Source organism: Macaca thibetana, chromosome 7 (genome assembly GCF_024542745.1).
Source record: "Macaca thibetana thibetana isolate TM-01 chromosome 7, ASM2454274v1, whole genome shotgun sequence".
NCBI lineage: Eukaryota > Metazoa > Chordata > Mammalia > Primates > Cercopithecidae > Macaca > Macaca thibetana.
Genome location: NC_065584.1, coordinates 5771117 through 5785415, shown reverse-complemented (window position 1 = coordinate 5785415; position 14299 = coordinate 5771117). Strand labels below are relative to the sequence as shown.

The following is a 14299-nucleotide window of genomic DNA, read 5'->3' as shown; positions in this document are numbered from 1 at the left end:
CCCACCTGATGAGATATACCCACAGGTGTGGAGGGGCAGGCCACCCCTTCAACCTTGTATGTGATTGGTAGCAATATAAAATGGTGCAGGCTCTGTAGAAAATAGTATGGAGGCTCCTCAAAAAATTTAAAATAGAATTACCATATGATCCAGGAATTCCACTTCTGGGTATAATATGGTTTGGCTTTGTGTCCCTACCCAAATCTCATGTAAAATTGTAATCCCCACATGCTGGAGGATGGGCCTGGTGGGAGGTGACTGAATCATGGGGTTGTATTTCCCCCTTGTTGTTCTTGTGATAGTGAGTTCTCACGAGATCTGGTTGTTCAAAAGTGTGTAGCACCTCCCCCTTCTCTCTCTCTCTCCTGCCACCATATGAAGACGTGTTTGCTTCCCCTTCACCCTTCTGCCATGATTGTAAGTTTCGTGAGCCACCCCGTCCCAGTCATGCCTTCTGTACAGCCTGCAGAACTGTGAGTCAATTAAATCTATTTTCTTTATAAATTACCCAGTCTCCGGTAGTTCTTTACAGCATTGTGAGAATGAACTAATCCAGGGTATATACACAAAAGAATTGAAAGCAGGATCTCAAAAAGATATTTGCACATCCATATTACTAGTATGGAGTGAGACCACCACTTCTCCTGCTGACCTTCCCTTCTTCGCCACCACCCCCTCCCTGTTTCCCTAGTTTATAAGACAAGAGAAAAAGGAGAAAGCGAAAAGTTGGAAAGAAACAGAAATAAGATAAATAGCAGGACGACCTGAGCACCATCACCCGGCCCTGGTGGTTAAAATAATAATAATAATATTAACCCATGACCAAAACTACTTGTGTTTTCTGTGAATTACAGACATTGTATGAGAAATCACTGTAAAACTTTTGGTTCTGTTAACTGATGCATGTGGCCCCCAGTCACATTCCCCATGCTTGCTCAATCTATCATAACCCTTTCATGTGGACCCCATAGAGTCGTAAGCCCTTAAAAGGGCCAGGAATTTCTTTCTCAGGGAGCTTGGCTCTTAAGACACAAGTCTGCCGAAGCTCCCAGCCAAATAAACCTCTTCCTTCTTTAATCCGGTGTCTGATGAGTTTTGTCTGTGGCTCGTCCTGCTACAATAGCAGCATTATTCACAATAGCCAAGAGGTGGAAGCATCCAAAGTGTCCACCTACAGATGAATGAATAAAGAATACAATACATGAATATTCATACAATGGAATATCAGCCTTAAAAAGGAAGGAAATTCTGACATATACTACAACATGGATGAACCTTGAGGATATTATGCTAAGTGAAATAAGCCAATCGCAAAATGACAAATACTGCATAATTCCACATTTGAGGCACCTGGAGTAGTCAGTCATTGAGACAGAAAGTAGAATGGTGGTTGCCAGGGGCTGGAGAGGGGCAATGAGGAGCGGTTTGGTTGGAACAGATATCAGTTTGTGAAGATGAAAGTTCCATAGGTGGATGGTGGTGATGTTTGCACAACAACGTGAATGTACTTAATGTCTTAGAACTATACACTTAAAAATGTTAAGATGGTAAATTTTATGCTGTATGTATTTTGTCATAATTCTACAAAATTAAAGGCAGTTTCATTAGTTCTCTGTTATAACTTGGATGCCAGTCCATGCAGAAAGGCAATCTCTTCAGGTCTGCCAGGATGGAGTGGTGACCTGGAAGAAAATCCTGTTCACTGGAGCAGGGGGCTGCTCTCTTTCGAAGATGCAGTGGAGGTTTTCTCTTTCTCCACATGAAGGGGAGGAAAGATGACAATGGCAGGGGGTGGGGGATAGGCAGTGAAGTGCATTCAGCAAACTGTGGAGTTCCATCCAGACCAAGAAATTCTCCTTAAATGAAGTCTGTGGCACAGTTCTGGCTTCCATGCCCACTGTCTTCTGTGATGCTCTTGGTAACCAGCAGAGAGGGCAGGGCATGTTGTGTCACATCTGCTTTTCGTGAGTTTAGACCAGGGGTTCTCCACCTCGGCACTAGTGTCTTTTGGGCCAGAGGATTCTGTTGTGTGTGGCTGTCCTGTGCATTGTTGGATGTATAGTGGCATCCCTGGTTTCTACCCACTAGATGCCGGTAGCCCTCCCCCCGACCCAGTTGTGACAATCAAAAATGTCTCCCGACATCACCAGTGTCCCCTGGGGGGCAGAATCACTCCTGTTTCAGAACCATTAGGTTAAAGGTTTTGAGACGCACACAGAGTCTGCACAAACCCAAGTCTCCTAATTCCAGATCTCCCATTCTGCCATGACACCAAGTTATTCTCCACCTAAGGCCCCCTTGACAGCCACTCCTCACCCTTCTCCTCCCTAGAGCAGGACATCAAGGGATGCCTCACTGGGCTTCCTGGCTCTCTGGCTCAAGTGGGTCAGCAAAATGGGAGCCACTGGTGAGAGAGAGGAGGGGAGAAGCGAGAGGGTGGGGTGTGTCTTCACCTGTCCTGGCCTCCATCCCTGCACACCGATGGGGACTATGACAATGAGTTGGCTACACCAGGCTTTGGCATGACCTCTGCCTCCCTCTGCCCAGTGAGGCCTGGGAACAAGGACAGCTCCCACAGCCACTGCCCCTGCCTGCTTCCCACTCCCTCGTCCCTGGCGTGGCCTTTGCATGCCTCTGTGCATGGACCTTTGATTCATTTATTTCCAATTAAATCCTCTGACTGGGTCATCTGTTCCAGCCTGTTAAAACCATCACCCAAACTTAGGACAAGAACTGAAAGTCAGCAGGTGAACACGCTGCAGCTGATTATCCACACCCTCCCTTCCAGCAAGCTCTCTGCTGCTCTATTGAATACGTCTCCTCTCTGAAAGCCCCCAATCCTGCTCGCTAATGCTCTTACGGTGCGCTTCTCCCGCCACCGTGGGTTAAGTTATTTCTGTCCTGTCTTATCTCCTCCACTGGACTTGGGGATTTGGGAGGAAAAAAGAAAGGGATTGTATTTCACTCCATGTATATGAAAATGAATTATTTTGTGTTGTTTTCCATTTTTCTTCAATACTTGGATACAAAATTGTATTAAGACATTTTTAGAATTATTTAGAACTTCCACAGTTTTTAGAATAATCTATGAAATTTTCAGTTTTTGAAACTTTCACAGATTTCTTTCTACCTTTTGGATCTCATTGGGAAAGTACTCCAGGCACCTGCAGCATTTATTCCCATCTGTTGGGGACTAACTGGCTCGCGGCATTTTTTCAAAGCTCTACAGGGGCCAAACAAGATGCCTGGCTTAATCTAATAAGCTCTCTGGGTGCCCTTGTGCCCGAAAGTACTAACTTTTGGGTATTTTCTTGGACTCCTCAGAACCAAATGGCACCTCACTTCAAATCATGGTCCACTTGTTAAACTTACTGAGTGCTTGATACATGCCCAGAGTGTGATCCGCACTCAATATATGGATAATTAATTCAAATGTAATCTGACTTAACATACTCTGTACTCCAACTCTGCAGACAAATTTGTAGTGGAAGGAGTCTGGTGCATGAATAAATAGATACAAATTCAGTACAAAATACGTGTTTCATGACATTTTCGTGGAAAGGAAGTGAGGAAAGTTGGGAGGAGCAGATGTGATGAACATCTAGTTTTTGGGGAGGCCTCAGGGATGCCCGAAAGGAAGTCACTACCCAATCCAGGTAGCCCTGGTCTAGGAGAGGTGAGGAGGAGGGGCTGGGGAGCTAGTGATACAGACAGAGGAGGGCCCATAAGCACACTACAAAGCTGGAGAAAGACAGCAGTTAAAGAAAAGTGGCATAAAGTCAGAAACAAGTCTGAGATGCAACAGTGTCTTGCTCTGTCACCCAGGCTGGAGTTCAGCGGCATGATCACGGCTCACTGCAGCCTCTATCTGCAGTGATGGCTCAAGCAATCCTCCTGCCTCAGCTTCCTGAGTGGCTGGGACCACAGATGCATGCCACAACGCCCAGGCTGCTCTTGAACTTCTGGGCTCAAGGAATCCTCCCAGCTTGGCCTCCCAAAGTGCTGGGATTATAGGTGTCAGCTACCACACCCAGCTAGAATTAGTTTCTTTAAACGCTAGGCACTGAGTCACACAGAATGCCTGAGACATGATCATTGCCCCTAGGAAACTCAGCTGAAAATCCAAGTATGCAAGACTGCCTGGATGCCCAGAAGGCCTAGGAACATCAAGAAACCTAAGTCCATGGGCCGGGGTCTGTGAGAGCCAAGAGAGAAGGCTTTCTGGGCAGGGTGACCAAAGTTGTAGCCTGGCGGGCAGGGCAGATCCACACCAGCCTCAGAGGAACAGGCAGGGCCAGCTGTGCTGCAGACATCTTCATAGAGAAGACGCAGGAAGGGTTTCTGAGGGCAGACGCAGGGAAGGGTGCAGGGCTGATTCTGAGTCAAGGGCCACCTTCTCTCTGCGCTGCTCATATGCACCACTTATGTTATCCAGAGCGAAGCAGTGAACATTGTAGGGCTGTGGCTGGTGGCTGCAGTGAGGCCAAAGACCTCAGTCCTGTGGGAACCTCTCTGATCCTCCAGAGACCTCAGGGGCACAAATACAGCAATCCAACGTACAGAGAAGACAGACATGGAAAAAGTATGTTTGGGTTTTTAGAGATTGTATTAGTCCATTCTTGCATCACTATACACAAATACCTGAGATTGGGTAATTTATAAAGAAAAGAGGTTTAATTGGCTCATGGTTCTGCAAGCTATACAGGAAGCATGGTGCTGGCATCTGCTCGGCTTCTAAGGTGAAGCCTCAGGGAGTTTTCACTCAAGGTGGAAGGCAAAGGGGGCACTTTCACATGGTGAAAGCAGGCTCAAGGTGGGGGGAGGTGCCACATACTTTTAAACAACTAGATCTCATGTGAACTCCAAGCGAGAGCTCACTTATCACCAAAGGGATGGCCCAAGCCATTCATGAGGCATCTGCCTCCATGATCCAAACACCTCCCAGCAGGCCCACCTCCCACATCAGGGATTACATTTCAACGTGGGATCTGGGTGGGGATAAATATCCTAACTATATCAGGGACCATCTCAAAAAAGTGTCCCAGAAGAGCAGGGGTTGGAAGAAAAGGAGTTTTGTGTGAATGCGAGCAGTGCCTTCATGCACATGGAATGTGGGGCCATCCTGGAAGAGGTTAAGTAACCCTCAGACACACACACAAGAACGCACCCAAGTGTGTGTGCACACACATGCACAGCCACATGATGGCTTTATATCCCATCTCAATAGCCTGTCCTGAATCCCTTCTTTTGGAAGCAGGAGATATATCTATCTTTAGCGTTCCTGTAAATACCACAGCACTCAGGACACTGCATGAAACCCAGTGTCTTCTAGAGCAGTCAGTAACTGTAATTAAAGATGGTCCTCCCTAACGTGGGCAGATGAAGCCAGTCCAATGGCCGGCGAGGTACACATGCAGGTGTGCAGGCAATGGTGTTGAGTCAGATTTCTCTGGTTGCTATAGTTTCAAGGTCACTGGATGGTAACTAGGCAGCTTTGCTGGTACCTTGTCCCTGTGCTTTCCCTCAAACTCTAAACTGACCTGAGAAACCCCTAACCTGACATGCAACTAGTCCTCTATGCTATATTTCCAGTTGCCATCTTGGACACCTCTACCTACCTTTTGCGGACACAGCGATGTGTCCCAAACTGCAGTCTTGTTCCCTTGCAAACATGCCCTCTACTTGCATCCCTTCCTCACCATTCACTGTGCTGCCCAAACTACAAGCATGAGCATTCGCCTTTTATCCTCGATTCTGGCTCTCTGTCGCGTCAGCAATCCTTCCCCGTGTTGCTGTGGAGATGCTTCCCCGGCACCTACCTGAACCATAGCTGGATGCTGATTGCTCTTTCTGCCTCCTGCTTTTACTCCCACCCTCACCTCCTTCTCCACACTCCTACCACCGATGTCTTCTAAAATGCAAATGTGAGTACATCACTCCCCACTGCAGTATCTGTCAGTGACCCTGAAATGCATTCAAAAAGAAGTACAATATGTTGGCAAGGTCTACCAGTCTTAATTCAGCGTCGTTGTTCCTTCAGTCTCATCTCTGGCCATAACAAAACGTCCTGTGCAGTGCTCTGTCATGCTTCCAAGCCTGACCCCCCTCATCCCAGTCCTGCAGATTTATCACATGTCATGTCCTTCTGATTGCTGGTTTTCTTCTGTTTCCATGAAAGCATGTGAATTCTTTGAGGACAAGGGTAGTGCCTTGTTCACCATGAAATTTCTGGCATCATGCTTTGCACATAATAGTTATCCAACAAATGTGGGTCGAATGAATGAATTGTATGCAACACCGGATCAGGAGCTATGATACAAGTATTTTGGTGGCATAGGCTTGTCTCAGAGAAGCCTCTAAGCCTCCCTAAGAGTTCATGGCCATAAACCAATAGTTTCAGAGCTACTCCTTTTTTGATATGGATATATCTTGGGCTTATTAAATTGAAAGCATATATTTTATTTTTAAAATGTTATTAAGTTAACTAGGGGCATCGCTCCATCCTCAAAATTGTTTTGGAGACACCATTAACCCACCTAAATTATTAATAAAAAAAGCCATTTATTCCACACAAATAGCTGTTTGAGGCTGTCCTGCTTACCTACAGATACTCGTCTAAGAGCCCATAGACATTCAGACACGCGCAAACACAACTTACTTTCTGGACCTCCCACAACATTCCTCACTTTAGATCTTTTTTTTCTTATCCCCTGTCTTTCAGCTTTCCCATTGCAGAACTGCTGAGAATAATCGAAAATGCTCTGCCTGGCAACTTCCAAGAACAAAACCCCAGGGACTAAGAGAACGCGATGATTTTTAAGCTGCCAGTTAAGATGTAGCTCCTTCATCATCACAGGTGAAGCACCAATGCCTCTCGCACGTGAAATCCGTACACTCCTAGAGTCTTACTACCTAATGCATTTCCGCAATCCGGGACGCCTGTCATTAGCGTCTCCAATAGTTCTGGGAACGAGGTGGACTGCGGAAGTACTGTATTAAAAAGTTAACGTTTTTCCCTGGGACACCCCCTCCTCACAGCTATTAACGAGGGGAGAGAAATCAGGTGACTCCCAGTCATCATGCAGAGGTTTCCTTACCATTTACGATCCAGTCAAATTAAAGAATAAAAATAAAATCCTATTGGCGCAGCGGCCACCAAGTGTTCGAGGCCTGGCCTCGGTGGGCGGGGCCGAGGCCGGAGGAGAGAGGCTGCACGAGTGGGCGTGACCTCGCGGAAGGAGCTGCGGGGGGCGGGGCCAACGGGGAGCGGCGGGGCTGTCGGGTGGGTGGGACCTCGACGGAAGAGCTGCGGAGGGCGGGACCAACCAGGAAAGGGCGGGGCTGTCGGGTAGGCGGGACCTTACGAGAGAAACTGCGGAGGGCGGGACCAACTAGGGAGGGACGGGCCTGTCGGATGGGCGGGACCTCGAGGGAGGATCTACGGAAGGTGGAGCTGGTGAGGGGAGGGGCTATTCAAGAGGAGGAGCCGGTCGAGGGGAGGGGCTGGTCGAGGGGAGGGGTTGGTCGAGGGGAGGGGTTGGTCGAGGGGAGGGGTTGGTCGAGGGGAGGAGCCGGTCGAGAGGAGGGGCCGGTCGAGGGGAGGGGCCGGTCGGGGGGAGGGGCCGGTCGAGGGCAAGGGCTGGTCGAGGGGAGGGAGGGGTTGGGGGCTGGTTGAGGGGAGGGGAGGGAAGGGGAGGGGAGAGGTTGGGGGCTGGTTGAGGGGAGGAGAGAGGAGGGGAGGGGAGGGGAGGGGAGGGGTTGGGGGCTGGTTGAGGGGAGGAGAGGGAGGGAGGGGAGGGGAGGCGGGGCCTAGCGGGGTCCCGCGAAACAGCCGCTCTCTCGGTTCCCGGGCCTCTCTGTGCGCCTCAGTGCAAAGCGTGCGGGGCACTCTTGACTGCAGCGAGACCTGCGGCGGTGAGGGGGCGAGGCCAGGAGGCCGCGGTTCACGCCTCGCCGGCTGCAGAAGTTGTTGCCATACATTTCAAATGTGCATTTCCTACGTCTCACGCTCTGTCTTGCGCCTCCACAGCGGGCCACGGCCCTATCACCGCAATCGCAGCCACACGCTCCCTCCCCTGACTTGGCTCGGCTCTGCTCTGCGGCCAGGCCCGTGCCCTGAGGCCGCGGCCTGCCTTAGGCCGGCTCGCGGCGGCTCGCGGCGACTCGCGACGGAGAGCGCGGGTGTGAACGGGTCGCGCGGAGAGGGTGGGGGGAGCGGGGAGCGTTAGGGCACGTGGGGGCGCGTCGACCAATGGCAGGGCGCTGTTGAGGGCAGCGGGGCGGGCCCGGGCGCGGGGGCGGGGCGAGAGGCGAGCGGGCGGGGCGGGGCGGCCGGCCGGGGGTGGGGAGGGGCGGGGCGGGCCGGCCGGGGGAGGGGCGGAGAGACGCCGCCGCCGCTGCCGCCGCCGCCGCCGCCGCCGCCGCGGCTGCCGCAGCCTTTGGGAGCCTGGAAAAGGGGAAGCGAGAGCGAGCGAACGACTCAGTCCCCGGGCGGCGGCGGCGGCGGCGGCGGCGGCGGCCGCGGGGGCGCGACGGCCGGGGTGGGGGCGCTGCTGCTGCGGGGGCAGGCGGCGGCAGGGGCGGCGGCGGCGGAGGTGGCCCGCTCCAGCCATGCCGAATAAAAACAAGAAGGAGAAAGTGAGTCCGGGCCCGGCCGCGGGACGGAGGTAGCGGGGAGGGACTGCCGCGGGAGGGCGCGACGGCACCGGGGTCCTGCGCCCGGGCCCCGGCTCAGCCTCCCCGCCCGACACCGCGGGCTCCCCGTCCCCGAGGGCGGCCGGGCCAGGCATCCCCTGGCTTCTCTCGCCCTCAAGCCTGGTGGGGGCGGGGAGCCCGGGGATCGCGCCGGAACCGCGGGGCCCAGGCCCGGGCCGCGGGGACCTTCGTGACGGGCCGGGGTTGAGCGTGGAGGGAGGGCGCGGCCCGGGGAGAGGGTCGGAGGGGCGCCGGCCCCCGACAGCGCGCCGTGGGCCTGGGCGGGCAGGTGCGGCCGCCGAGGGGTTTCGCAGCCTCGCAGTCTCCCGGAAAGGAGCTTCAGGGATGGGGGCTGTAGACTCCTGGGGAGGGACCCCTGGACGGGGGAAAGGGAGCGGGAAGGGACCCCGCTGAAAGCTGGTAAGGAATTCTGTGCCGCCCCAGAGGGACGCTGTGAGGCTCTCAAACACTATTATTATCCTGGGTGGCGGCGGCGGTGAGGGCTGCGAGCAAGGGTGCTGCGTTTGCATTCGAGGGGGGCGGGTATGTTTCTGCTTCAGGTGGAGCTCTGTAGCGTTTCATTATCACCCCAGAAATCCTCACTCATAGGGTTTAGGGTGGGAAGGAAGAAAGGGATGTGATATGGATCTCAAAATGCCAGAAGCACTGTGTAAAATTGGATATATCTGTTTTCTGCTTGAAGTTTTCAACCTCAAATGCAGATAAAACGAAAGGAATCTGAATGGGGGGTGGGGGGCATTGCACTGTTGGAATCCTAAACAATGTGATATAGAATTTCCTAATGGGATGAATTAAAAATATCAGAAGCTCTAGTTAAGTTGTATAAATAAATCACTTTTAAAACTGCATTTGGCTTATCTGATATTTACCTGTCTAAAAAGTGAGAAGACTAATTGCCTTTGCTTGATGTTTACCAGGAATCACCAAAAGCAGGAAAGAGTGGAAAAAGTTCAAAAGAAGGACAAGACACAGTAGAATCAGAGGTAACTGTCATCAAATATTGACTTTGTATTTCATACACAGCTTTTAACTTAAGGTAGAAAAACTGAGAGTGATAAAGCCTAGAATCTTCTAAAATGCTTCTCTCTGTGAGGTTTTTTTTTTTTTGTGGTGTCTTTCATAACCCTCAATTTTAGTTGTTTAGGTATTTACTGTTTTGCTTTGGAAAACTATTAATGATTTTATGAAAACTGTGCTTGCCTATGGAGTTGGTTTGTGGGTCTTTTGGGGGTATTTTGTTTGTTTGTTTTTGAGACTGGGTCTCACTTTGTCACCCAGGCTGGAGTGCAGTGGCTCAATCTCTGCTCACTGCTACCCCTCACCTCCCAGGCTCAAGTGATCCTCTTACCTCAGCCTCCCAAGTAGCTGGGACCACAGGCACATGCCACCACATGCAGCTAATTTTTTTTTTTTAATGGAGTCTCACTCTGCCACCCAGGCTGGAGTGCAGTGGCTCGATCTCAGCTCACTGCAACTTCTGCCTCCTGAGTTCAAGCGATTCTCCTGCCTCAGCCTCCTGAGTAGCTGGGATTACAGGTGCCCACCACCATGCTCGGCTAATTTTTGTATTTTTATTAGAGATGGGGTTTCACCATGTTGGTCAGGCTGGTCTTGAACTCCTGACCTCGTGACCTGCCCACCTCAGCCTCCCAAAGTGCTGGAATTATAGGCCTGAGCCACTGCTGTGCCCAGCCTGGAACTGGTATTTTTAAGTTCATTTCCCACACCTCAAACCCAGCAGCCCTCCTGTATAGGTTGGTGTTATGGGGTCTATGGTGGGTGTTGCTATGTTGCTTTTAGCTTTAGGGTCATCCCCCGCCACCGCCACTTCTTTGCAAGCTGCCAGGCGACTCAGTGGTTGGTTCTTTTTCTTCCATCACCTTTGTTTTCCTTCATACTATCTCTGCTACTGACGTCCTGGGCTAGCTCCCTATTTCTGTTGATGATTCCTTGGCCTCTTTCCCCCGTAATGTTGGTATTTGAAAAATTTACCTGATTTTGATATGTTATTGTTGTTCACATTCTGTGTGTGTGTGTGTGCGCGCCTGCGTGCGTGCACGCGCGTGCATTGGCCACTTGTGAATTTCTTTGCCTCTTGGCTTTGGCCTCATTGAGGAACAGCTGGAATGCCAAGTGAGGACTGCATCTACTTGAACAAGGTTGATACTGTTCCTTCACACCGTGAAGTGCCTTCAGAGGATTTGCAGAGTCACCACTTTCCTTTGCCTTTTCTTCCTTGTGATTTATTGTTGAACTGGAGCACCTGGGGCCAAGGGTTCAGGAGCTGCGTGGACCCAGGCAGAGCTGATGGGTCCTTTTGAATCCATGGGTAGCAGATAATTGGCTTAATAGAGTGTCATTTCTCCAGAGCTGGATCATTGAGGTCCCAGTCTTATCACAAACGACATTTATTTGCCAGTGTCAGACTTCCTCCTGTAAGCCAAATTAGAATGAGTTCAGTTCTGTCTGGGAAGCACAGTGAACTGGCGATGATCTGCAGTGGACTTTTTTTTAGCTCTGCGTTCTCTCTTTTCTATCACTTGGTGTATTCTGAACCTCCCTCCTCTTCAGCAGGTGGTTTATTCCAGCAAATCTGTTGCCCTCCCCAAAGCAAAAAGCAGAAATCCAAAAGGTTCCTTAAATGTCAATAGTTAGGATCATTTGTGCCAGTCTGTCCCTCCCTGTCTTTATAGCAGACAACTGAGGTTTACTATGCCATGCTTGGATTTCACTTGCTTATTTCTTCCCTGTCACCCTTTTGACTAAATTCGTTTAGATGAAGATGAAACGTAGGTGCTTCATGGAGGTGTATGCGATATGCCTTTTTTTTTTTTTTTTGGTCTTTTGATCTTTCATTAAAACTGCTAAGATTTCTTCTCCCCATAACTTTCTTGCTAACGTACCTATATCCTCTTACTTTAGGGATAGGAGCATCAGTGTGTATATTTCATTTATTCCTATTTTTAGTAGGAAGATCCTGGCTGTAAGGATGAATAATGTTAAGTTTAAACCTGAAAAGTCTGTCAGTAACTCAAAGATACCAAAACCACTACTATGTAAAATGTGTGTTTTGAAAGCAGTTTGCCAGCCATGTAAGACCTGCGGTGTAGCCTGCAGTGCCTGAGTATGATGCCCCACTTGTCTTTTTGTATTTTTTCTAGTGCTACTGTCTAAGAGCTGGAGCTACAGAGCTTGAAATTACCACTGAAAAATACTGAAATGTTGGGCCCTTCACTGCTTCCTTATAAGGATACCAGAGGCAACATGGCATATTAAGCTTGACACTTGGCAGATCACTGTGTAAATTGTTTTTCAGGAATACAAATTGGGACACTTCTGTTCATTTGACCTTTGAGTTGACCCTTAACTTTTTTATTATTGTTTTTTTTCCCCTCAGTCTTCAGCTGACTGCTTCACTTCTAGTTCCACCCACTTACCAAATATGATTGACTCATGCAGGTGAATTAAACCATTATTGCACACTTTTTCCCTCTCCTCTCTTTCAGTATTACTCTTAACTTGAATATTTTAACCTGAACGGTTTAAATAGGCTTGACAGCCCCATGCTGCTTTCAAGCCCTTTTATTTTATTTTATTTTATTTTTGAGACCGAGTTTTGCTCTTGTTCCCATGCTGGAGTGCAATGGTGTGATCTTGGCTCACTGCAGCCTCCACCTCCCGGGTTCAAGTGATCCTCCTGCCTCAGCCTCCCAAGTAGCTGGGATTACAGGTTCCTGCCACCATGCCCAGCTAATTTATGTGTGTGTGTGTGTATTTTTAGTAGAGACAGGGTTTTACCATGTTGGCCAGGCTAGTCTCAAACTCCTGACCTCAGGTGATCCGCCCACCTCAGCATCCCAAAGTGCTGGGATTACAGATGTGAGTCACCACGCCCAGCCCCTTTCAAGCCTTTTAACATCATGTCACCTTCACAATGAGCAGTTGCTCCCATTACCCAGTGAACTCACCTTCTGATGGGACAGTTACCCTACTTGGGGCTTCACAGCCTTAAGAGATGTGCAAAGCAGGGACCTGCCCAGGGCAGAGCAGCCAGACGGCATGGAAATAATCCCAACAGAGAAAGCATTCAAGAAGCTGGCCTCTGATTGACGTAACACACTACTTCAAGTATATGGCAAATCCGTATAATAAAATCCTGCCTGGCTATTCTTCAGCCTCATAGAAAGCAAGAAAGCAGGTGGCGTATGTTGCAGAACAATTCTTGGGTAGAACAAGGGGATATTTGATGGTTTGGGTTTTTCAGTAAGAAAGATAAAGTCCTGGAGTATAGGATAGAGTGGTAGAGTGGAAAATATTTCAGCCTGGGGGTTAGAAAATAAACATGCCGATTCTTGCTTTGTCATAAATGATGTCACCTAATTTGTGTGACCCTGTTTTCTCATCCCTAAAATGATTGGATGAGTTTAAGATTAGGCTCTTTTTAAATGTATGGGACAGATGGGGTGCTATCCTTCTTGAAAGACATTTTCCCTGCAGGTATGGCAGGCTGTATCTTTCAGTGTAGCAAAATTCTGTCAAAGGTCATAACTGCTGCCCTGTAACTTTTGCCTTATTCTAGAAACTTCTCTTTGAATGACATGTGTTGGTACATGTTTCTTCTCTTTCAGATAGAATGGTTAATTTTGACTTGTTGCTTATGTACATGTGTCCTGGAAATAAAAGTTTCTTCCCACTCCTTATTGCTGATTTATTTCATAGGAAGTCTAAGGAACGAGGCAACAAATGGGCTCATGGGTCACCTGAAGTTGGAAAATTCTGTGGAGATTAACAAAGGAGACTCACTTTTGAGCATCTGTTCTCAGTGTAACATTCAAATCTGTGGAAACATAACTAGGCACATTTTCTGATTATTTGGAATGTTAATAAATTGCTCTGAGATTCTTCAAGTCCATTTTGTAAGATCAGACCATAGGTGGGTGTTGTTTCTTTTAAGTTTGTGTACTGTGTCCAATGTTACATTTTTAAAAGTGTTAATGCTTTTTGTAAAGTGATTTGTTTTAAACACATTAAAGGTTGTTTGAGTATTGTCATGTATTTTACACCTGCTTCAGCTGAGTTTTGTTTGAAAGTCTCTACAGCAACTCTTACATAATATCTGTTGCTGAAGAGAAAGAACAATCCTCTCTCCAACTCCTTAGCTAGCTTTGCCACCTTCTACCTTTAGTAACAACTTTTTTCCTGTTATAATCTCTCCCTTTACATTCCGGTGCCACCACTCTGATGGTCTAGACCTAGGGAGACTGACAGTCGCCTCGGGTCGCATAGGCGCTAGGCGAGGAGTAATTTTTTTAGAAATTAAAACTGAAATTTAAAAAATATTTATCTAATAATACACCCATTAAATGTTAACAACATTTTTATGAAAAATATCTTTGCAAGAAATACTCCTTCTTTTCACAGTCTCTGTAGCAAGTTTTCACCTGAGTTAGTGGGAGGAAGACAAGGACAGTCCTTTTGTTCGGTATGACCCCTCCAAGGAGGGCTCCTGACACCCTGTAGGCTCACTTCCGAGCTTGGGGCTTGCGCTAGAACCTCCCATGCCTTCGCTTCCATCAGTCTTTTC

At 49.0% G+C, this 14299-nt stretch overlaps 1 protein-coding gene across 7 annotated transcripts in view; it reads left to right on the top strand.

Moving 5' to 3' along the window:
* Positions 1–8416: 8416 nt before the first annotated feature.
* The window catches only part of PPP2R5C (protein phosphatase 2 regulatory subunit B'gamma), a 167621-nt gene continuing 161738 nt past the window's right edge, over positions 8417–14299 (top strand). For 4 of the 7 annotated variants that reach the window (XM_050796722.1, XM_050796720.1, XM_050796718.1 and 1 more), the window contains exons 1-2: positions 8420–8637; positions 9633–9698. In XM_050796722.1, the coding sequence (XP_050652679.1) occupies positions 8611–8637; positions 9633–9698 (93 nt within the window). In that variant the 5' untranslated portion in view covers positions 8420–8610. Of the gene's footprint in view, positions 8638–9632; positions 9699–14299 lie in introns of those variants that run through there. The other 3 variants (XM_050796721.1, XM_050796719.1, XM_050796729.1) reach the window with 2 other exon arrangements.